The sequence below is a fragment of the Pongo pygmaeus genome, chromosome 1 (genome assembly GCF_028885625.2).
Source record: "Pongo pygmaeus isolate AG05252 chromosome 1, NHGRI_mPonPyg2-v2.0_pri, whole genome shotgun sequence".
Taxonomy (NCBI): domain Eukaryota; kingdom Metazoa; phylum Chordata; class Mammalia; order Primates; family Hominidae; genus Pongo; species Pongo pygmaeus.
This window is the reverse complement of record NC_072373.2, coordinates 73,744,493-73,762,522: the sequence shown is the minus strand read 5'-3', so window position 1 is coordinate 73,762,522 and position 18,030 is coordinate 73,744,493. Positions and strand designations below refer to the sequence as shown.

The 18,030-nt window shown below is 37.8% G+C and overlaps 1 protein-coding gene across 4 annotated transcripts in view; it reads right to left on the bottom strand.

Moving 5' to 3' along the window:
• The window catches only part of COP1 (COP1 E3 ubiquitin ligase), a 263,415-nt gene extending 245,812 nt beyond the window's left edge, over positions 1–17,603 (bottom strand). Inside the window, exon 1 of one of the 4 annotated variants that reach the window (XM_054475121.2) lies at positions 16,648–17,603. In XM_054475121.2, coding sequence (XP_054331096.1) covers positions 16,648–17,054 — 407 coding nt within the window. In that variant the 5' untranslated portion in view covers positions 17,055–17,603. The remainder of the gene's footprint in view (positions 1–16,647) is intronic. The other 3 variants (XM_054475142.2, XM_054475131.2, XM_054475140.2) reach the window with 3 other exon arrangements.
• Positions 17,604–18,030: the final 427 nt, after the last annotated feature.

Sequence of the window (18,030 nt, the reverse complement as noted above, 5' to 3'; positions counted from 1 at the left end):
GAAGACAGACAGAAACTAGGATGTACACAAATAAAGAGCTCTAAAAATGGTAATGATGAACATAAATACAAAATACATTTATCTTTCATCACTAAAAAATGAGAAACAAAGGTTCCCAAAGGAAAAAGAAACATAATACTGTCCCTAGAAACAATGAAAGCAAGCCAGAAAAATATGACCAAAAAAAATAACAATCATAATCTAATATTTCAAAATGGACTGAAAGAAATACAATAATTAAAAAACTGAAAGAAAAAATTCTCAATTAGAAAACTTTAGCAAACTTGTTCTGAAGAAATAATTATTTTAAAAGGGAGGTTAAAAAATCAGGAAAGAATCAGAATGAAAAAGAAAGGAACACAAGAGTAAATAAGCATAATGGATAATGACTTCAGATGGAAAAAAAAAAGATGGTTATTGTAGGCATCTGACTTTACAACTCCCACCACAGAACTTTAAACATAACAAAAAACTGAGTATCATTCAAACTACTGCAGGGTGAATATCCATCATCCAAAATGGTTGAGACCAGAAGTGTTTCAGATTCAGATCTATTCGCATTTTGAAATATTTGCATTTATATTTATCCTCATCTAAAAATTTAAAATCCAAAATGCCCCAATAAGCATTTTCTTTGCATGTCATGTTGGCACTCAAAAAGGTTCAGATTTTGGAGCATTTCAAATTTCAGATTTTTGGATTAGGGACGCTCAACCTGTATTAGTAGAGATTATTTTGAACTTTTACCTCTTGTCACTGTTTATTAAAATCATGTTCTTCAAGCAATAAAATGCTGTGAGGAAGACATTCTTATACCAATTGCCAGAAGGACAGATATCATACTGCACAACCTTAAGCTTGCCAAAAGATAATGTATGTCACTTGGGACATTTAAAAAAAAAAAAAAAACAGTGCAGAACAGATCCAGATACAGAAAATTATTTCACGTATCTAATATGCATTTATAAGACATATCATCTCAGTTAATCAAGGGTCATACCGCAATCAGGCCCAAGTAACATTGTTAATCAGTGCTCTATTTGTGATTCCCTTTTATATGCATTATTTCCTTCAAAAGCAGCATCCAAACTTATTAACTGAATTTAATGAGTACTTACAAAGTACTACCTTAGAACTGTCCAACAAACTAATATGTACATAGTTAAATACATGCATATTTTGGTAGAAATGCTAACTCCATTATGCTTTCATAAAATGTGTCAACTGTCTTATAGTAGTACTGGTTCCAACTAAAAAAAAAAAAATCAATCTTTCAAAGGTTAAATACTAAAAAATAATAATATTACCGAGATAATCAGAGCCAGGCACAATCTAGAGTCATCTAGAAAAACAAGCAGTAGTTACACCTCACATAAACAGGACTGCAGAAACACTTTCGTATTTTGATACCAAATGCCAAACTCTAGCAAATAACCACCTGATTCTTTGTGATTTTATAATTTATAATGCCTTTTTACATGCATTATATACTCTAAACCTCATAATCTTACAGAATATTACTATATCCCAATTTATACATGAAAAAACAGACTCCAAAACAATAAATTATTTGTCCAAAGTTAAATTTCAAGGTCTTAAATTCCAAGCCCAATGTTCTTTCTATCTTGCTATCTCAGAAGAGTAAAAAATAATAAAAATATGCATCATTGTGATTATGAAAATTAAAATTACAGCTATCAGCACATAGAAGACCTTGGAAAAATTATTTTAAATATACTCAAATTTATACACAACTTCAAGAATGAAAGACGCCCAGCAAAAGGGCCATGGAAATGTTTCTTCCTTCTTCACAAAATTTTCAAAACTTGAAATTTCTCTAGCTTCCTCTTTTCCCTTAATTTCTTAACTTTTCCTTTGCTTCCTTCAAAAGCAGCATCCAAATCCAACTGGCCCCAAGTATATTCAGGACTGAAAGAAAAAAAATGAGTAAAAAGGAAAAAATAATAATAAACCTCAAACTCTTCTTTATACCTATACTGACAACACTAGATCCTCTGAACCAATCTTCACAGGCAGCAGTTAAGTTCCAGTCTATGTTCCATCATCTCACTCTTTCCCAGTTCCATTTGCTCTAACAAAAAGCCTTAAAAAACTTAAATCTCCATTTTTTCAAAAGCAGAGATTAAACTTATTTGGTATTTTGTAAAGTGATTCCTCCCTAATCTGTCTCCATCAAGACCTGTGTTTAACAATGCCTTAAGTCACAGGCTGTATGAATAAGGAGAAGAGAGGTAAGGAAGCAAAAGAATAGAATAGCGGCAATCATTTCAGACTCTGTAATTTAACAATAAAATATTTTTTTAGATAAGGATTCTAAATAACTATGTGCTAGCTTCAGGGTCAGAACTTCGAAAAGGATGAGACCACAATGGACTAGCAAGGAAAGGACACCATGATTAATACAAGTAATAGGCATGAAAAGATAATGCAAGTGAACGAATTTCTGGTATCTGTAACAGAAAAGTAAGATTGAATCAGGGAACTACATATGGCCAAGAAGTATCTCTGCTGATTCCTCTTACCCCAATACATTCTTGATCTCTTCCTGGATTTTATTCCATTCACACACTCCCAAGGCTCCTGCCCAAACACAGAATCAGTTCTAATTACCACCAAAGGTTTACAGTTACAGAAGATTTAATTCGTCTTGTGTAGTTATAAGTTAGGTACAGGTGAAACAATTAGGAGAATCCTCTCATAGTAAACCACAAGTAACAACAGTACCAGGCCTCAAACACAGACACACATCTTCACTAGTGCTCTACCATTAATGTGACTAATACTTTTCTGCTTCTCAAGACCACCCGCTTACAATATATAGCCCCTTCAGCACCAACACTACATCAAGAACTTTAGGCCAACTCAAGTGTTTCTCATTTTATTTCCAATTCCTAAAACACAAAATATAATTGGCCAAAATATCTTTCAAGCCAATTCCAGTAAGATGTAATTGCTATGCTTTGGTCACACTTCAGAAGAGTACCCAATCACAGGCCAATCAACTGGGGAAGATACCAAGTTCACACTGAAGAAAAACAAATGCCTACATAGGAGGAACTATAAAAACAGGAATTTCTATTACAATATAAGAAAATATGAACAGGGTACCATGTGTGATACATTTCATTAGATAGTATCCCCATCCCATTATTCAGGGGTGAAAGAAATCTCCAAAATGCATGGGAGATGTGTTCCTTGTACCCCTACTTTGATTTTTAAGATTAACTTTTTAAAAAAGTTGTTTCGGTAGTTAAGTTTTATTTCATAAATACAGTGCTGAATTTAAAATATAGTACCAATTAAACTAGTCTTCCACTCTTGAAACAAAAACCTAAACACTGTATATTGCATATACCACTACACAAAATGCATTCAAACAGTGAAAATCTGGATGACAACTGTCCCTTAACTTCCCTTTGGCTACCAAGAAACATACTTCTGTCTGTCCCAAGTTAATTATTAAAAATGAAAACACAACCTTTAAAGAGTAATAAATGAATGGCCAACAAGCACTTGAAAAGATGGTAACCTCACTAGTGAAAAGGAGAATGCAAATCAAAACAATGAATAACCACTTCATACCCATTAGGTTGGCTATTATCAAAAACGAAAACGTGTTGACAAGATGTGGAGAAATCAGAACCCTTATACATTGCTAGTAGGAAAATAAAGTAATGCAGCTACTATGGAAAACTGTTTGGCAGTTACTCAGAAAGTAAAACACAATTACCACATCACCTAGCACTGTGAGCACTGAATTACACTGTGAGTAAATGCCCCAGAGACTAGAAAACATATGTTAAAGCAAAAACTCACACACAAATATTCACGGGAACATTATTCATAATAGACAAAAAGCAGAAACAGCCCAAATGTCCATCAACTGAAATATAAATTCTATTAAAATGTTATTTTAAAATAACTTTAAATATTATTATGTTATTTAATAATATTCCCACATAATGCAATATTACTCAACCATAAAAAAGAATGAATTGCTGATACATGTCACAACATGGATGAGCCTTAGAAACATGTTAAGTGAAAGACATGGGATACAAAAGACCATATATTATATGATTACATTTATATGAAGTGTCTAGAATAGGTAAATTCACAGAGACAGAAAGTAAATTAGTGATTGCTAAGGGAAGAGGAAAAGGAGAGTGCTTAATGGGTACAGAGTTTCTTTAGGGGCTGATAAAAATGTTCTGAAAATAGACAGTGGTGATGGTTGTGAAACACTGCCAACTGTACTAAAAACACAACCGTACACTTTAAAACGGCGTATTTCAGGGTTGTGAGAATTTCACCTCATTTTTTTAAACAAAAGGAATAGAGAACTAACACTTTTGACAACAAGGGAGTAGTAGAATGGATCCTACAGAATGGAAATATACTATTGCAAAATTTTTACATTGTATATGAAATATTTGAAGGTAGCACACGAAAGGTTTAAAAATGAGTATTGTAAACCTCAGAGCAACCACTTCCCCCCACCAAATACACACAATCATTAATAAGCAAATAGTGGAAATAAAATGGAAATCTTAAAAACATCCAATTAATCCCAAAAGCAAGAAAAGAAGAAAAAAAGAAAAAAGAAACAAATAGAAAACAAACAAAACAAAACAAAGAGATAAATAGAAAACAAAGGGCAAACAAGACAGTACACACAAAACCAAGCACATCATAATTATGTTAAAATGTAAACAGTCCAGCTAATCCAACTAAAAGGCAGACTGTTGGCTGGGCGCAGTGGCTCACGCCTGTAATCCCAGCACTTTGGGAGGCCGAGGCAGGCGGATCACAAGGTCAGGAGATCAAGACCATCCTGGCCAACATGGTGAAACCCCATCTCTATGAAAAATACAAAAATTAGCTGGGCATGGTGGCATGCACCTATAATCCCACTACTTGGGAGGCTGAGGCAGGAGAATCACTCGAACCCAGGAGGAGGAAGTTGCAGTGAGCCGAGATAACACCACTGCACTCCAGCCTGGTGACAGAGCAAGACTCTGTCTCAAACAACAACAACAAAGGCAGATTGTCATACTAAACAAAAAGGAAGACTGAACTATACCCTGGGTACAAGAAACCCACTTTAAATATTAAAACACGTACATAATAGACATGAAGAATAAAAACATACCATGTAAACACTTATGAAAAGAAAGCTAGACCAGGTCAGTGGCTCATGCCTGTAATTCCAGCACTTTGGGAGGCCAAGGCAGGAGAATCGCTTGAGCCCAGGAGTTTGAGATCAGCCTGAGCACCATGGCGAGACCCTGTCTCTACAAAATAAAATTAAAAAAAAAAAAAAATCAACCAGATGTGGTGGCTCATGCCTGTGGTCTCAGCTTCTCAGGAGGCTGAGGTGGGAGGACCACTTGAGCTTAGGAGGTTGAGGCTGCAGTAAGCTGTGATCACGCCACTGCACTCCAGCCTGGGTGACAGAGTGAGACCCTGTCTCAAAGAAGAGAAGAGAAAAAGGAGAGGAGAGAAAGAGGGAGAGGAGAGAAAGAGGGAGAGGGAGAAGAGAGGGAAAAAGGAAGGGAGGTAGGGAGGGAGCGAAGGGAGGAAGGAAGCTGAAGAGGCTATATTAACATCAAAGTAGATTTCAGAACAAGGAATATTACCAGGAATAAAGAGTGACATTTCAAAATGATAAGGAGATCAATTCACCAACTCTAAATCTGTGTAAGCTTCAAAATACATGAAGCAAAAGCTGAGAAAACTAAAAGGAGACACAGACAAATCTAGTTAGCACTGGAGATGATTGAAGAATATGTAACTGACAGTGCAAGTATACAGAAAATGAACAGGAGTATACAGAACTTAAATAACACATCAACCAACTTTACTATTTGACATGTATAGAACCCCAGCCTACACATGGCAGAATACTCATTTTTTTCAAGTGCATATGGACCATTAGCGAAGATAAAGCTTATGGTGGACCATGAAATGGGTCTCTATAAATTCAAAAGGACTAAAATCTTACAAACTATATTATCTGAACAAAGTTGAATTATATCACAAATCAGACATAGAATGATACCCAGAAAATTCTCATTTAGAAATTAAACAACTGCAGCCATAAAAAAGAATGAAATCATGTCCTTTGTAGCAACATGGACACAGCTGGAGTCCATTATCCTAAACAGATTAACACAAAAACAGAAAACCAAATACCACATGTTCTCATTTTTAAGTGGGAGCTACACATTGGGTACACACAGACACAAAGATGGGAACAAGAAACACTGAGGATTCCAAAATCGGGAAGAGAGGGGGTTAGTAGCTGAAAAACTACCTATTCGGTACTATGTCCACTACTTGGGCGACAGGATCACCAGCATCACTCAATATACCCATGTAACAAACCTGTGCATGTACGGGTAAAATAAATTAAACAACATACTTCTGAATAATCCATGTTTCAAATAAGACATCACAAGGGAAATGAGAAGTATTATGAACTGATTGAAAATTTGAAGATACAGCTAAAGTAGGGATTAGAAAGGGAAATTGATAAGATTAAGTGTTGTTATTGAAAAGAGGGCCAAAAATCAATGATCTAAGCTTTCGTGCTAAGAAACCAGAAAAGAAAACATGAAACTCCAAGTAAGCAGAATAAATTTATAAAGTAAACTGAAAATTAGTGGAATAGAAAATGAACAAACTATATAGAAAATCAATAATATGAAAGTTGATCATTTGAAAAGACTAAAAAAAATTAATAATCCTCTGGCTAAACCATTCAAGGAAAAAAGAAACACAAGAACGCAAATTATCAATATCAGGAATGAAAGATGGGACACCATTAACAAATCCAAGACATTAAAAGAATAAGGGGTATATTATTATTATGCCAATAAATTCAGCAACATGGGTGTAATGGAGAAACTCTTAAACTACTAAAGTTCATGAAATATAGAACCTGAGTAGTGTCTATTAAAGAAATTGAATTAAGTAATTAAAAACCTTCCCACAAAGGGAAGGAGTGAAATCATACAAAATACATGAAGACCCAAAACTATGGCTTTACTAGTAAGTTCCACCAACCACTTAAGGAAAAACACCAATTTCATACAAACTCTTTCAGAAAATAGAAGGGGAACATTCCTTACCTTCTTTTAGAAGCCAGCACTGGCCAGGCACAGTGGTTCATGCCTATAATCCCAGCACTTTGAGAGGTCAAAGCATGGGAAGATTACTTGAGCCCAGGAGCTCAAGACCAGCCAGGGCAACACAGTGAGACTCCTGTCTCTACGCAAAAAAAGAAAAAAAAAAAAAAAGAGAGAAAGAAAGAAGAAAGAGAAAGCAAGAGTAAAACCAGCAGGAGGGAGGGAGGGAAAGAAAAAGTGAAACCAGCAATAATACCTATGTTACGGGTTAAATTGTATTTCCATCCTTCGCAAAAGAAAATCCCTATATTCTAACTCCCAGTATCTCAGAATTTGCATTTGAAAATAAAGCCCTTAAAGAGATAATCAAGGTAAAATACAGTCATATTGGTGAACCCTAATCCAATACAACCAGCATTCTTCTAGGATACAGGCAACACACAGACTGAGAGGTGACAAAGTTACGACACAACAAAAAGTGGCCCAACCTAGGCAAGACGGCAAGACCCTCATCTCTATTAAAAAATTACAAAAATTATCCAGGTGTGGTGACACATGCCTGTAGAGCCAGCTACTAGGAAGATGAGGGAGGAGGATCCGTTGGGCCCAGGAGTTCGAGGATGCAGTGAGCAGTGATGGTGCCACTGTACTCCAGCTTGGGAGAGACAGCAAGACCACCTCTTTTAAAAACAAGAAAGGAAACAGGCCTCAGAAGAAACCGAATCTGCCTACACATTGTTTTGTACTTCTAGCCTCTAGATCTATGAGAAAATAAATTTCTGTTGTTTAAGCCACCTAGTCTGTGGTATTTTGTTATGGCAGCCCAAGCAAACCAATACACTGTGATATGAAAACCAGAAAAAAATTAAAAGAAAATCACAGACCAGTATCACTCACTAATAAAGGTCCAAAAAATCCTTTTAAACAATTACCCAATCAAATAAATCCATTAATGTATGTTCTTTAAATAGGGCATATAAATTTAAAAGATGTAAAAGTATATTCATATACAGATAACATGACTGTTTTCTTACAAATCCTATAGGTTCTACCAAAAAATTATTAGAACTAGTAAGTAAACTTAAAATTTCATAAAATACAAAGTCAACATAAAAAAAGTGCATTTACATACTAGCAACAATTAGAAATTGAAATTAAAAGAACAACATTTAGAACACCATCAAAAACATAAAATACTTAGGGGTAAATTTAAAAACTATGGTGAAAAACCCAAACTGAAAAGTATAAACACTGCTAAGAGAAATTACAGAAGATCTAAATAATTGGAGAAATATACTATGTTCATGATTCAAAAGACTCGATAATATTAAGATGTCATCTTCCCAAATTAAATCACAGATTCAAAGTAACCAAAATTAAAATCCTACATCCTTTTTCGTAGAAATTGGCAAGCTAATCCTAAGATTTATGTGGAAATGCAAAGAACATAAATAATCAAAACAACTTTGAAATAAAGGATAAAAATTACACTACCTGATTTCAAGATGTACTATAATAATACCATAATCAAAACAGTGTGGCACTTGTGTAGGGATAAACATATATATACCAACGGGACAGAATAAAAATTGCAGAAATAAACTCATATATATGGTTAATTTTTGAGAAAGGTGCCAAGAAAATTCAATGAACAGAGATGATCTTTTCAACAAATGATGTTATAATATTAATGAAGCCTTCAACCCTTACCAAACACAGTATATAAAAACTAACTTGAAGTGGATCATAACCATAAGAAAACGATAATCTTCTAGAAGAAAATATACAAGAGAATGTTTTCTAATTTCATGTTAGATAACTTCTTAGCTAGAACACAAAAATTAAAAATAATAAAAATCAATTTGGACTTAAAACTGAAAACTTTATCGATACATTAGAAAAAAGAAAAAACTTTTGCACTTTAAAAAATTATTAAGAAAATGAAAAGATAACCAACAGACTAAGAGAAAATACCACAATACATAGGTCTGACAAAAGATGTATGCAGAATATATGAAGAACACTTACAACGCAAGATGACATGCAATTTTAAGGGAAAAAATGGGCCAAAGATCACAACAGACACTTCACAAAAGATATGCAAATGAAAAATAAGCACATAAAAATGTTACATAACAATGTGATAAAACTACATATCCACAAAAATGACTAATATTTAAAAGACTGAAAACACTGAGCACTGGCAAGGATGTGAAACAATTAAAAACAAATAAAACAATAAAAGAAATAAATACAAACCAAATAAAAGAACTTTTATTTGTTGCTGGTAGAAATGCAAAATGGTGGCCGGGTGTGGTGGCTCACGCCTGTAATCCCAGCACTTTGGGAGGCCAAGGCGTGGGGATCATGAGGTCCGGGGATCGAGACCAACGTGGCCAACATAGTGAAACCCCGTCTCTACTAAAAACACAAAAAATTAGCTTGTGGTGGCGGGCGCCTGTAATCCTAGCTACTTGGGAGGTTAAGGCAGGACAATCGCTTGAACCCAGGAGGCAGAGGTTGCACCAAGCCGAGATCGTGCCACTGCATTCCAGCTGGGGCGACAGTGTGAGATTCCACCTCAAAAAAAAAAAAAAGAAAAAAAAGAAATGCAAAATGGTAGAGGCAGTTTTTAAAAAGTTTTGCAATTTCTTTTAAAACTAAACATACACTTGGCAGAGAACCCAGCAATTCACTACTAGATATTTTTACCCTAGAAATGTGAAGACGTGTCTGCACAAAAACCTGAATGCTTACAGAATTTTCTAAATAATAGCCAAAAACTAGAAACAAGTCAAAAATCTTTTAACTAGAAAATATATAAACAGTTCATGTTATATCCATATAATAATGGGATAATACTAAGCAATTAAAAGAAAAAAAATAGTACATTCAACATCATCAGTGTATTTCAAAAACATTATACCAAACGAAAGAAACCAGACACAAAAGACTACCTACTAAAGGACTCCATTAATATGAAATTCCAGAAAAGGCAAAATGACAGCAATGCAAAGCAAATCACTGGTTGCCAGGTGTTAGGTGTGAAGGTAGACACAGAGTATGAAGTGCTGGCAAAAGTGAACTTTCTGGAAATGTATCATATCTTCATTAGGGTGGTGACTGCACAGGTGTATTCATGTGTCAAAACGCATTCAACTACATACTTATGACCAGTGACTTATTTTATGCAAATTATAACTTAGTAAAGCTAATTTTAAACAAAATCAGTCTCTAAATAAAGGCAAGGAAATGGGTGGTTAACTTGGGTAACCATTTGTAACAGTGGTTAAGAACCTGACCTCTGAGCCAAATTGTCTGAATATAAATACTGGCACCACCATTATTAATTGTGTAACTGAGACAAGTTATATAACCTCTCTGGGCCTCATTTCCTCATCTACAAAATGGGAACTATAAGAGTATCTATAGAAAACAGTTGTTGTGAAGATTAAACAAGTAACGTAAAACCTTTAAAATAGTGCCTGGCAAATAGCAATTTATATTTGAGCACTTATTATTATGAGTATTTGTCCCAAACTAATTGTCAGTACAACACATTCCATCTTCACTTGAGTGGACTTGGCATTTATGAACTTTTGAGTTTCAAATATCTAAAAGAACCCCCAAAACAGTCATCAGTAATTTTTACAAAGCCTACTGTCTCATTATCTCTATTTAGAGCCAAATGCCCACCCGTGAATTAATACTAAAGACAGAGGATTCCAATGCACTAGACACTTGAGCATGGATCATGTGTTCCAATTCTGAATTTGGGGAAAAAATGTACCACCCCAAACCACACAGATTAGGAAAGAAGGATGGATTCCCAACAGTTACACCAGAAATACAATAAACAGAAATCAGACCACCTACTGCATTCTATGTTTCACTTTATATATAGACACAGAGGCAAAATCAGTTCATAAAACTTAATCGTGAAAAATGAAAGGACAACTAACATATTTTAAGATACAAAGAAAAACATGTTACTCTCAGTGAATATACTGTTTGAGAAAGTACCAACCTATCTGAATAGAATTTGGCTCATACACACATAAAGAAAGAGGACAAAGAACAAGTAAGGTGGAGGGCAAAGACAAGTCTGCACAAAAACCTGAATGCTTACAGAATTTTGTCCTACATACAACATCACATATAAAAACAGATCAAGAACTTTAAAAACAATTTAACAGAGACAGAGTTTCACTACATTGCCCAGGACAGACTCAAACTCCTGGAGCTGAGACTACAAGCATGCACATCATGCCCAACTTAAAAAACATTTTATTTGGTATACAGGTTGAATATTCCTAATCTGAAAATCTGAAATCCAAAATCATGCAAAATCAAAAATTTTTTCAGTGCCAACATGACTATCAAAGGAAATGCTCACTGGAACATTTTGGATTTCAGATTTTTCAGATTAAGGATGCTAACCTGGTAAATATAATTTAAATATTCTAAAATTCGAAAACAAAAACCAAAAAAACCCCTAAAATCCAAAACACTTCTGGTCTCAAGCACTTCAGATAGAGGATACTCACCCTGTAATACAAATTTTAACAGGAAAAAGACGATGGGCTAATTCCACCGTCAAAAAAGCCTTTCCTCCCAAGCTGTAGAAGTTTTCTGAGGAAAAGGGTAGCAGGTTAAAATAATTATATAAAACACGAAAAAATCACCATTAAGAAAAAACATACACATACAAGAAGGAAAAGTAAGCAACAAGGTTTAAGGCTACAGTTACTTTAATCAGTAACAGTTCTTAGATGGAACATATCCACCTATGCAATGTTGGCTCATTATCAGAAAAGGTATAAAGATTTGTAAAAGGAAAGATAACTGCTTATCAACACATTCTTTAGTAATGAACTACTATTGCACAAGTACCTTCTTCTCAATTTATAGACTACAATTCAAAGTTAATAGTCTTCCTATCCTGTTTCATAATCATCTTTATTTTCTCTACCACTTAATTCACCCATGGAAGTCTCCTGCTGCCATTGATGCTGATGCCCCACCATCTGATAGTCCACAGGTATGACAGTACCAATAGGTCTGATAAAATATGACATCATCTCCTGCAGAGTATGTTTCATCATTGACATCCAAATGGCACATGTATTATAAAGCAAAAGAAGCATCAAGTTTGACTTTTGCAGATTCAAATAAGTTCTTGACAGATGTTACTATAATAATATAATAAATGCTGATTTATTCCAGTAACTGAACATGCTTTAACAGCTCTTTAAATTACATTTAGTCCTGTATTTATAAGCTCACAATGGTCTAAAAAGAAAAGCCACTTAAACTTTCCACTTTCCTATCTGAGGGAATTCAGTCCCATAATTCAGTGACTTTAAAAAAATTTTTACCAGCGTACCCGGTGAGAAATACATTCCACATACATTGCTGCACAAACTGTTACTATCTTTATTACGACACATTCTATGATACGTTCTATTTCACTTTTTTTTTTGTTTGTTTTTGGAGACAGGGTCTCACTTTGTCATCCAGGCTGGAGTGCAGTGGCGTGATCATAGCTCCCTGCAGCCTCGACCTCACAGGCTCAAGTGATCCTCCCACCTCAGCTTACCTCACAGGCTAATTTTTGTGTTTTTTGTAGAGATGGGGTTTCGTCATGTTGCCCAGGATGGTCTCAAACTCCTGGGTTCAAGTAATCCTCCTGTCCTGGCCTCCCAAAGGGCTGGGATTACAGGCGTGAACTAAGGTGCCCACCCTCACTTTTTAATAGTCTGAAAAACAGAGCCAGGTGTTTTTCAGACTATTAAAAACATCCTGGGATTACAGGTGGTGGCACCTGTCTCTAATCCCAGCTGCTTGAGAGGCTAAGACATGAAGATTGCTTGAGACCAGCCTGGGCAACATAGGGAGAGCCCTGTCTCAAAAAAAGAAAAAAAAAAAATTGGAAACCAGTTATATTAACAAGAATGGTCAACAGGCTTCATCTTTAGCACTAAATGTAATTAATAGGTAATGGCTATATATTGTACTATGCATAGTCCATTAGAGTATTTAACATCTGCCATGGCACTAAGAAAAAGGAATGGTACTAACATCTGTCATGACACTAAGATAGGCAATGATACCAGGTTATGATATTATAATTACACAGTTAAAAGCCATTCTTCGAATTAAATCATGAGCTTCTTAAGAAGAGAGAATCTTAGTTTAACACAAAATAGGCAGTCACATATTTACTGAATGGTAGATCTCTTTAATGTAGATCCTAACTATTTTCTATCAAGCAGATAATTAAAAGTCAACCTTCTCATAAAGAGCTTACTATCTACATGCAAACGTATACTTCCGCTGCAAGAACGGCTGGGACTTGCAGAGGTAGAAAACTTCATTTGAGATAGTTGGAAAAGCTAATACAAAGGCAGTAGTTATAGAATTGTTTAAAAAAGGAGTCAGTATAAAAAACAGAAGTCATCTTTCAAATACAGACCAGACTCATAGTCTAGTTAAATGAACCGTAAGAAAATTTTGCAAAAAATCAAAATAACAAAGACTTCCTCTGAATGTTGAAGATGTATCCAATGTCAAGCTAAATACTACTATCCTGTATTAGATTCTCCATCAATAAAACACTGTTAAAATTATTCAACTTGATAATACCTTTAATCTTTTGTGTAAAATAAAATATAAAAATGCAACCTAAACCCCTAAAATGTTTATCAATTCTGCAATTAAATATAAACTTACTTTCAAATATAAGTCAGGAGAGGCCAATGTTTATTACTGAAATTAAGTATGTGACTATTTAAATCAACAGTTCCCGAGGGGAGAAGGACAGGTCCCAATCACCAGGGGAGCATATGCAAATTACACCACCCACCCCAGCCTCCAATTCAGGTACGTCCTCTTGGGATGTGGGCAGGTAAGAAAAGGGAGTGGTGAGGGATAAAACATTTATCTCATATGATTATGAAACAGCTGCTTCTCCTCCAATCTGTGCCGTTTAAGAACGACTGAGCTAAATATATGTACTCGAACTTACAGATCTGAAACTCTCTAATTGCACACAAAGAAAACACAAAGTTGAGAACTGGGAAATCTGAGTTCTCATTTTGTCCTTACCTGTCCAACGAGAAACAAAATTACTTCTCTGTGCCTCAATGAGAAAATAATTAGTATTGTATTAAAAATAAGTTATATATAACATCACAGAATTGTTCTAAGGATAAAATAAAATGTGAAGCATAAGCATACCTTTAAAATGTCTCATAAATGAATAAGAAATTATCATTATTTGAACTTGGGCTTCGTTTAAATATAAAAGCATAGAATAATTTGAATTGGTTCACAGTTTGACCTTGGGGCACACAAGACAAGACCCACAGCCAAACAGGGGGGCGGGGGAAGAAAAAAAGGATTCCTTGGGCCTTGCCTAATCCATTTCATCCTACCCAAAGAGTCTGGCCAAAAACAAACCTGGCTTGAGTTTTAAATCAGATTCTCATTAATTAATTCTTCTGAATATTAAACCTCACCAGAAAAAGAAATAATTAACTAATGAGATTCTTAGAAAGTGAAATACTCAGGGCCACGGTGGCTCACACCTGTAATCCCTCCCAGCACCTTGGGAGGCCGAGGCGAGCGGATCACCTGAGGTCAGGAGTTCAAGACCTGCTTGGCCAACATGGTGAAATCCGTCTCCACTAAAAATACAAAAAATTAGCCAGGTGTGGTGGCAGGTGCCTGTAATCCCAGCTACTACTCGGGAGGCTGAGGCTGGAGAATTGCTTGAACCCAGGAGGCGGGGGTGGCAGTGAGCCAAGATGGTGCCACTGCACTCCAGCCTGAGTGACAGAGCAAGACTCTGTCTCAAATACAAATTTTTACTCTTTTAAAAAAAAGTCAGAGTTCCCAATTCCCTACAGCATAGCCTACAGTGCATTGAAGTTCATATGGTGCCTGGCCGACAGTGAATGTCATACAAGTATCTCTTGAATGAGGATGATCGATTCCTTATTCCTCACATCTGTTACTTTATTTTAGTGTACTTACACGGAGGCTAACATGTTTGTGTTCGTTAAGTATACTAAAAATTAAAATGCAAATAGTGGCTAAAAAGACAACTAAATTATGCACACCCCACTTTGTTTTATTAGCTTATTAGCTACTCGCACTATCGACTGTGTAGAAGTGCAAACACTTCTCAGCCCCAACCATAAACTGCTTATTTATAAATAACAATCATATTACAGCCCAAATGTTCAATGAAAAATAGATTAATTCTGATCCAGAATAACGTACAAAAAAGCAGAAAGGTGAATAAAGACATCATTTTTCTGCAGGAACTAGAAACTGTAAGTCTAATCAACAACTTTCCTAACAGTTCCAACTTCTAGCTCTATCGTATTTAATAACACCAACTCAGATCATCTTCAACCCTGATCTGAATCAACTTCCCTCATGACTGTGCAAGCAGCCAACTTCCTACATGCCTATTTGATCAACAATTTCCTCAAAAAGGAAAGTACGAAACACTACCACTTCTTAAGCAGCTAACAGCAATTACTTCTCATAATCCTACCAATATCTAAAACCCAATAAAAATTCCAAAACACTCTCAAGCAAGACAATCAACCCCACCTTTCACTTCATATGACTAACCTCTCTATCCCAAATGTCATGACTAAACGTTACTCTGTATCATTCAAGATGCCAACTATGATGACAAAATGTCTATACCTAGCATTTCTCAAGTCAGAAGTTCCAGTATACTGTTATCCAGTATATTACAGTTACATCTGACACAGGGATGTTATTTAACAAACGTGGTTCTCTGTTTTCAAGACACTTGGTGGAGAAATGAAAAATCTGTTAACAGACTTTGACTACAGTCGTCTCAACAGCAGATTCCTAAGTGGCCCATCCTTTGAAATGGAAGAAGAGAGATATTTACACATACATACGATGGGTACTTACATTATTATAAAAAGCATGTCTTTATAAGACATCCATGCTTATGTTTACAGCATCATCTACCATACTTCAAATAAATTTTGACCAACTCCATCCCTCTGCGTCCCAGGAAGCTTAGTCCTCTCCATTTGCAAATTTCATTCATCTCAATAAGTACTCCTGATTGACTGAGTGCTCAATTCATCAGAGCCAAAAATTTTAAGACTCAACCTCTTTGCTAACTTTGTTATCCAAAACCATTTATTTGACCTTCCACCTCTTCCCTTGTCATTCTTTAAACTCCCTTCACTTCCTCCTCAGCAACACTTACCTACCTCTTTATTATCCCCACCCTGCCTCGCTACTCCAACATTCCTTCACCCCACCAACCAGGAGCTTGAATGCCTGCAAACGCTCGATTCCCTCTGCAGACACCACCACAGCACCAGTATCCCAAGCTCTGCAACAAGCCACCCCCACACCAGACCCCCCCGCCCCCAAGCCTAAGCGACAGAAACTCATAATTTAGGGACAAGGAGGGAGTGCTCTTCAAACCCACCATACGAAGTCGTTGCTTTTGTCCTCGTAGGAGTTGATGAGCCCGTTGCAGAGGGGGGCGAGCAGAGGTCGCTTCCTGCTGCCGCTGCCTAGGCTGGAGCTGCTGCCTCCTACGCCGGCGCTGGGCCTGGCCGCGCAGCTGTGCCGGGACAGGCCCGTGGACACCGCCCCGCCGCCGCTGCCCGACACGGCGGGCGCCACCAACACAGGCCGCACCGGGCCCCCGAGGCCGCCCGAGCCGGTGGCCTGGGCCACCCCGCCGGACACCAGCGCTGCCGCCGAAACGGCCACAGAAGGCGGCGACGGGGAAGAGGATAAAGACGAGGAGGCGGAAGTCACCGAGGAGGCCGCCGAGGAGCCAGGGCTTGTCCCAGCGGAGCCCGACCCGGCCTGGCGGCTACCAGACATCGTGACTCCCTCTCCTCCGGCCAGGCGCTCGGAGGAGAGGGACCCCGACCTCGACCCTCCGCCGCCTCCCCTCCCCTCAGCCTCAGTGCATCCTGAGGACGCCCGCCGAGCCGGGAGGTGGGGCTGAGGAACAATAAAGTTGCGTTTTTTTTTTTAAGGCAACCACACAACAGCGTCCCACGGGAGGGGGCGGAGGAAACTAAAAAAGCGGAGTAGAAGGCACTACCGCTGTTCAGGCCGCCGCCGCCGCCGCCGCCGCCGCGGTCCCTGTAGCAGCCAACCCCGGCGCGCCTTGGCCGGCCGTGCGCGCGCGCGCGCGAGCGGCGGAAGAGGCGGGCGTGGCGGGGGATACAACTGGGGACGCAGCGGGGCTGCGCTCAGACGCTCACGGCGCGCCCTCGGGGTCGGGGGTTCCCTGGCGCAGGGAGTCTGTCTGTCCCAAGCCGCTTTCGTTCCAGAAAACGTGCCAGGGGGCAGGCCGTCTTAATGCAGTGAAAGAGTTGAGGAGAGTGGAATGAATGGTATAGGTGGTGGGGTGGTTTGAAAGACGGGAATGTAGGGGGCGGAAACTCTCAAAAAGCGACTGCGCACGCGCGCGCCGGGCGCGGGCGCTCACGGGTTACCCAGGGTATCCGCCCCAAGCGGAGAATATCGGCGCAAGCGCGGAGTAGCCGTGTCACGCATGCGTGCGAACGCACCACATTTCGGAACGGGAAGAAAGAGCTGTCTCTCCCTCTCCTGGGGGGTACGCAGGTGCTTCCGAATCGCGGAATGTAGGTGCTCATAAGCTGGAGACCCACGGAAAGAACCTAGAAGCTCCGAGCAGTTGCGGACAGCACTGCATTGAGCCAACGACTCCTGTTCTACTGATGGTGATTCCACAGCTTTGTGAGGAATAAGTTAAGATGAAGTCAGTGAAGTTTTCTGCGAATTGCAAACATTGTAGCAAGTGTTACCAATTTTATTAGTTCGACCA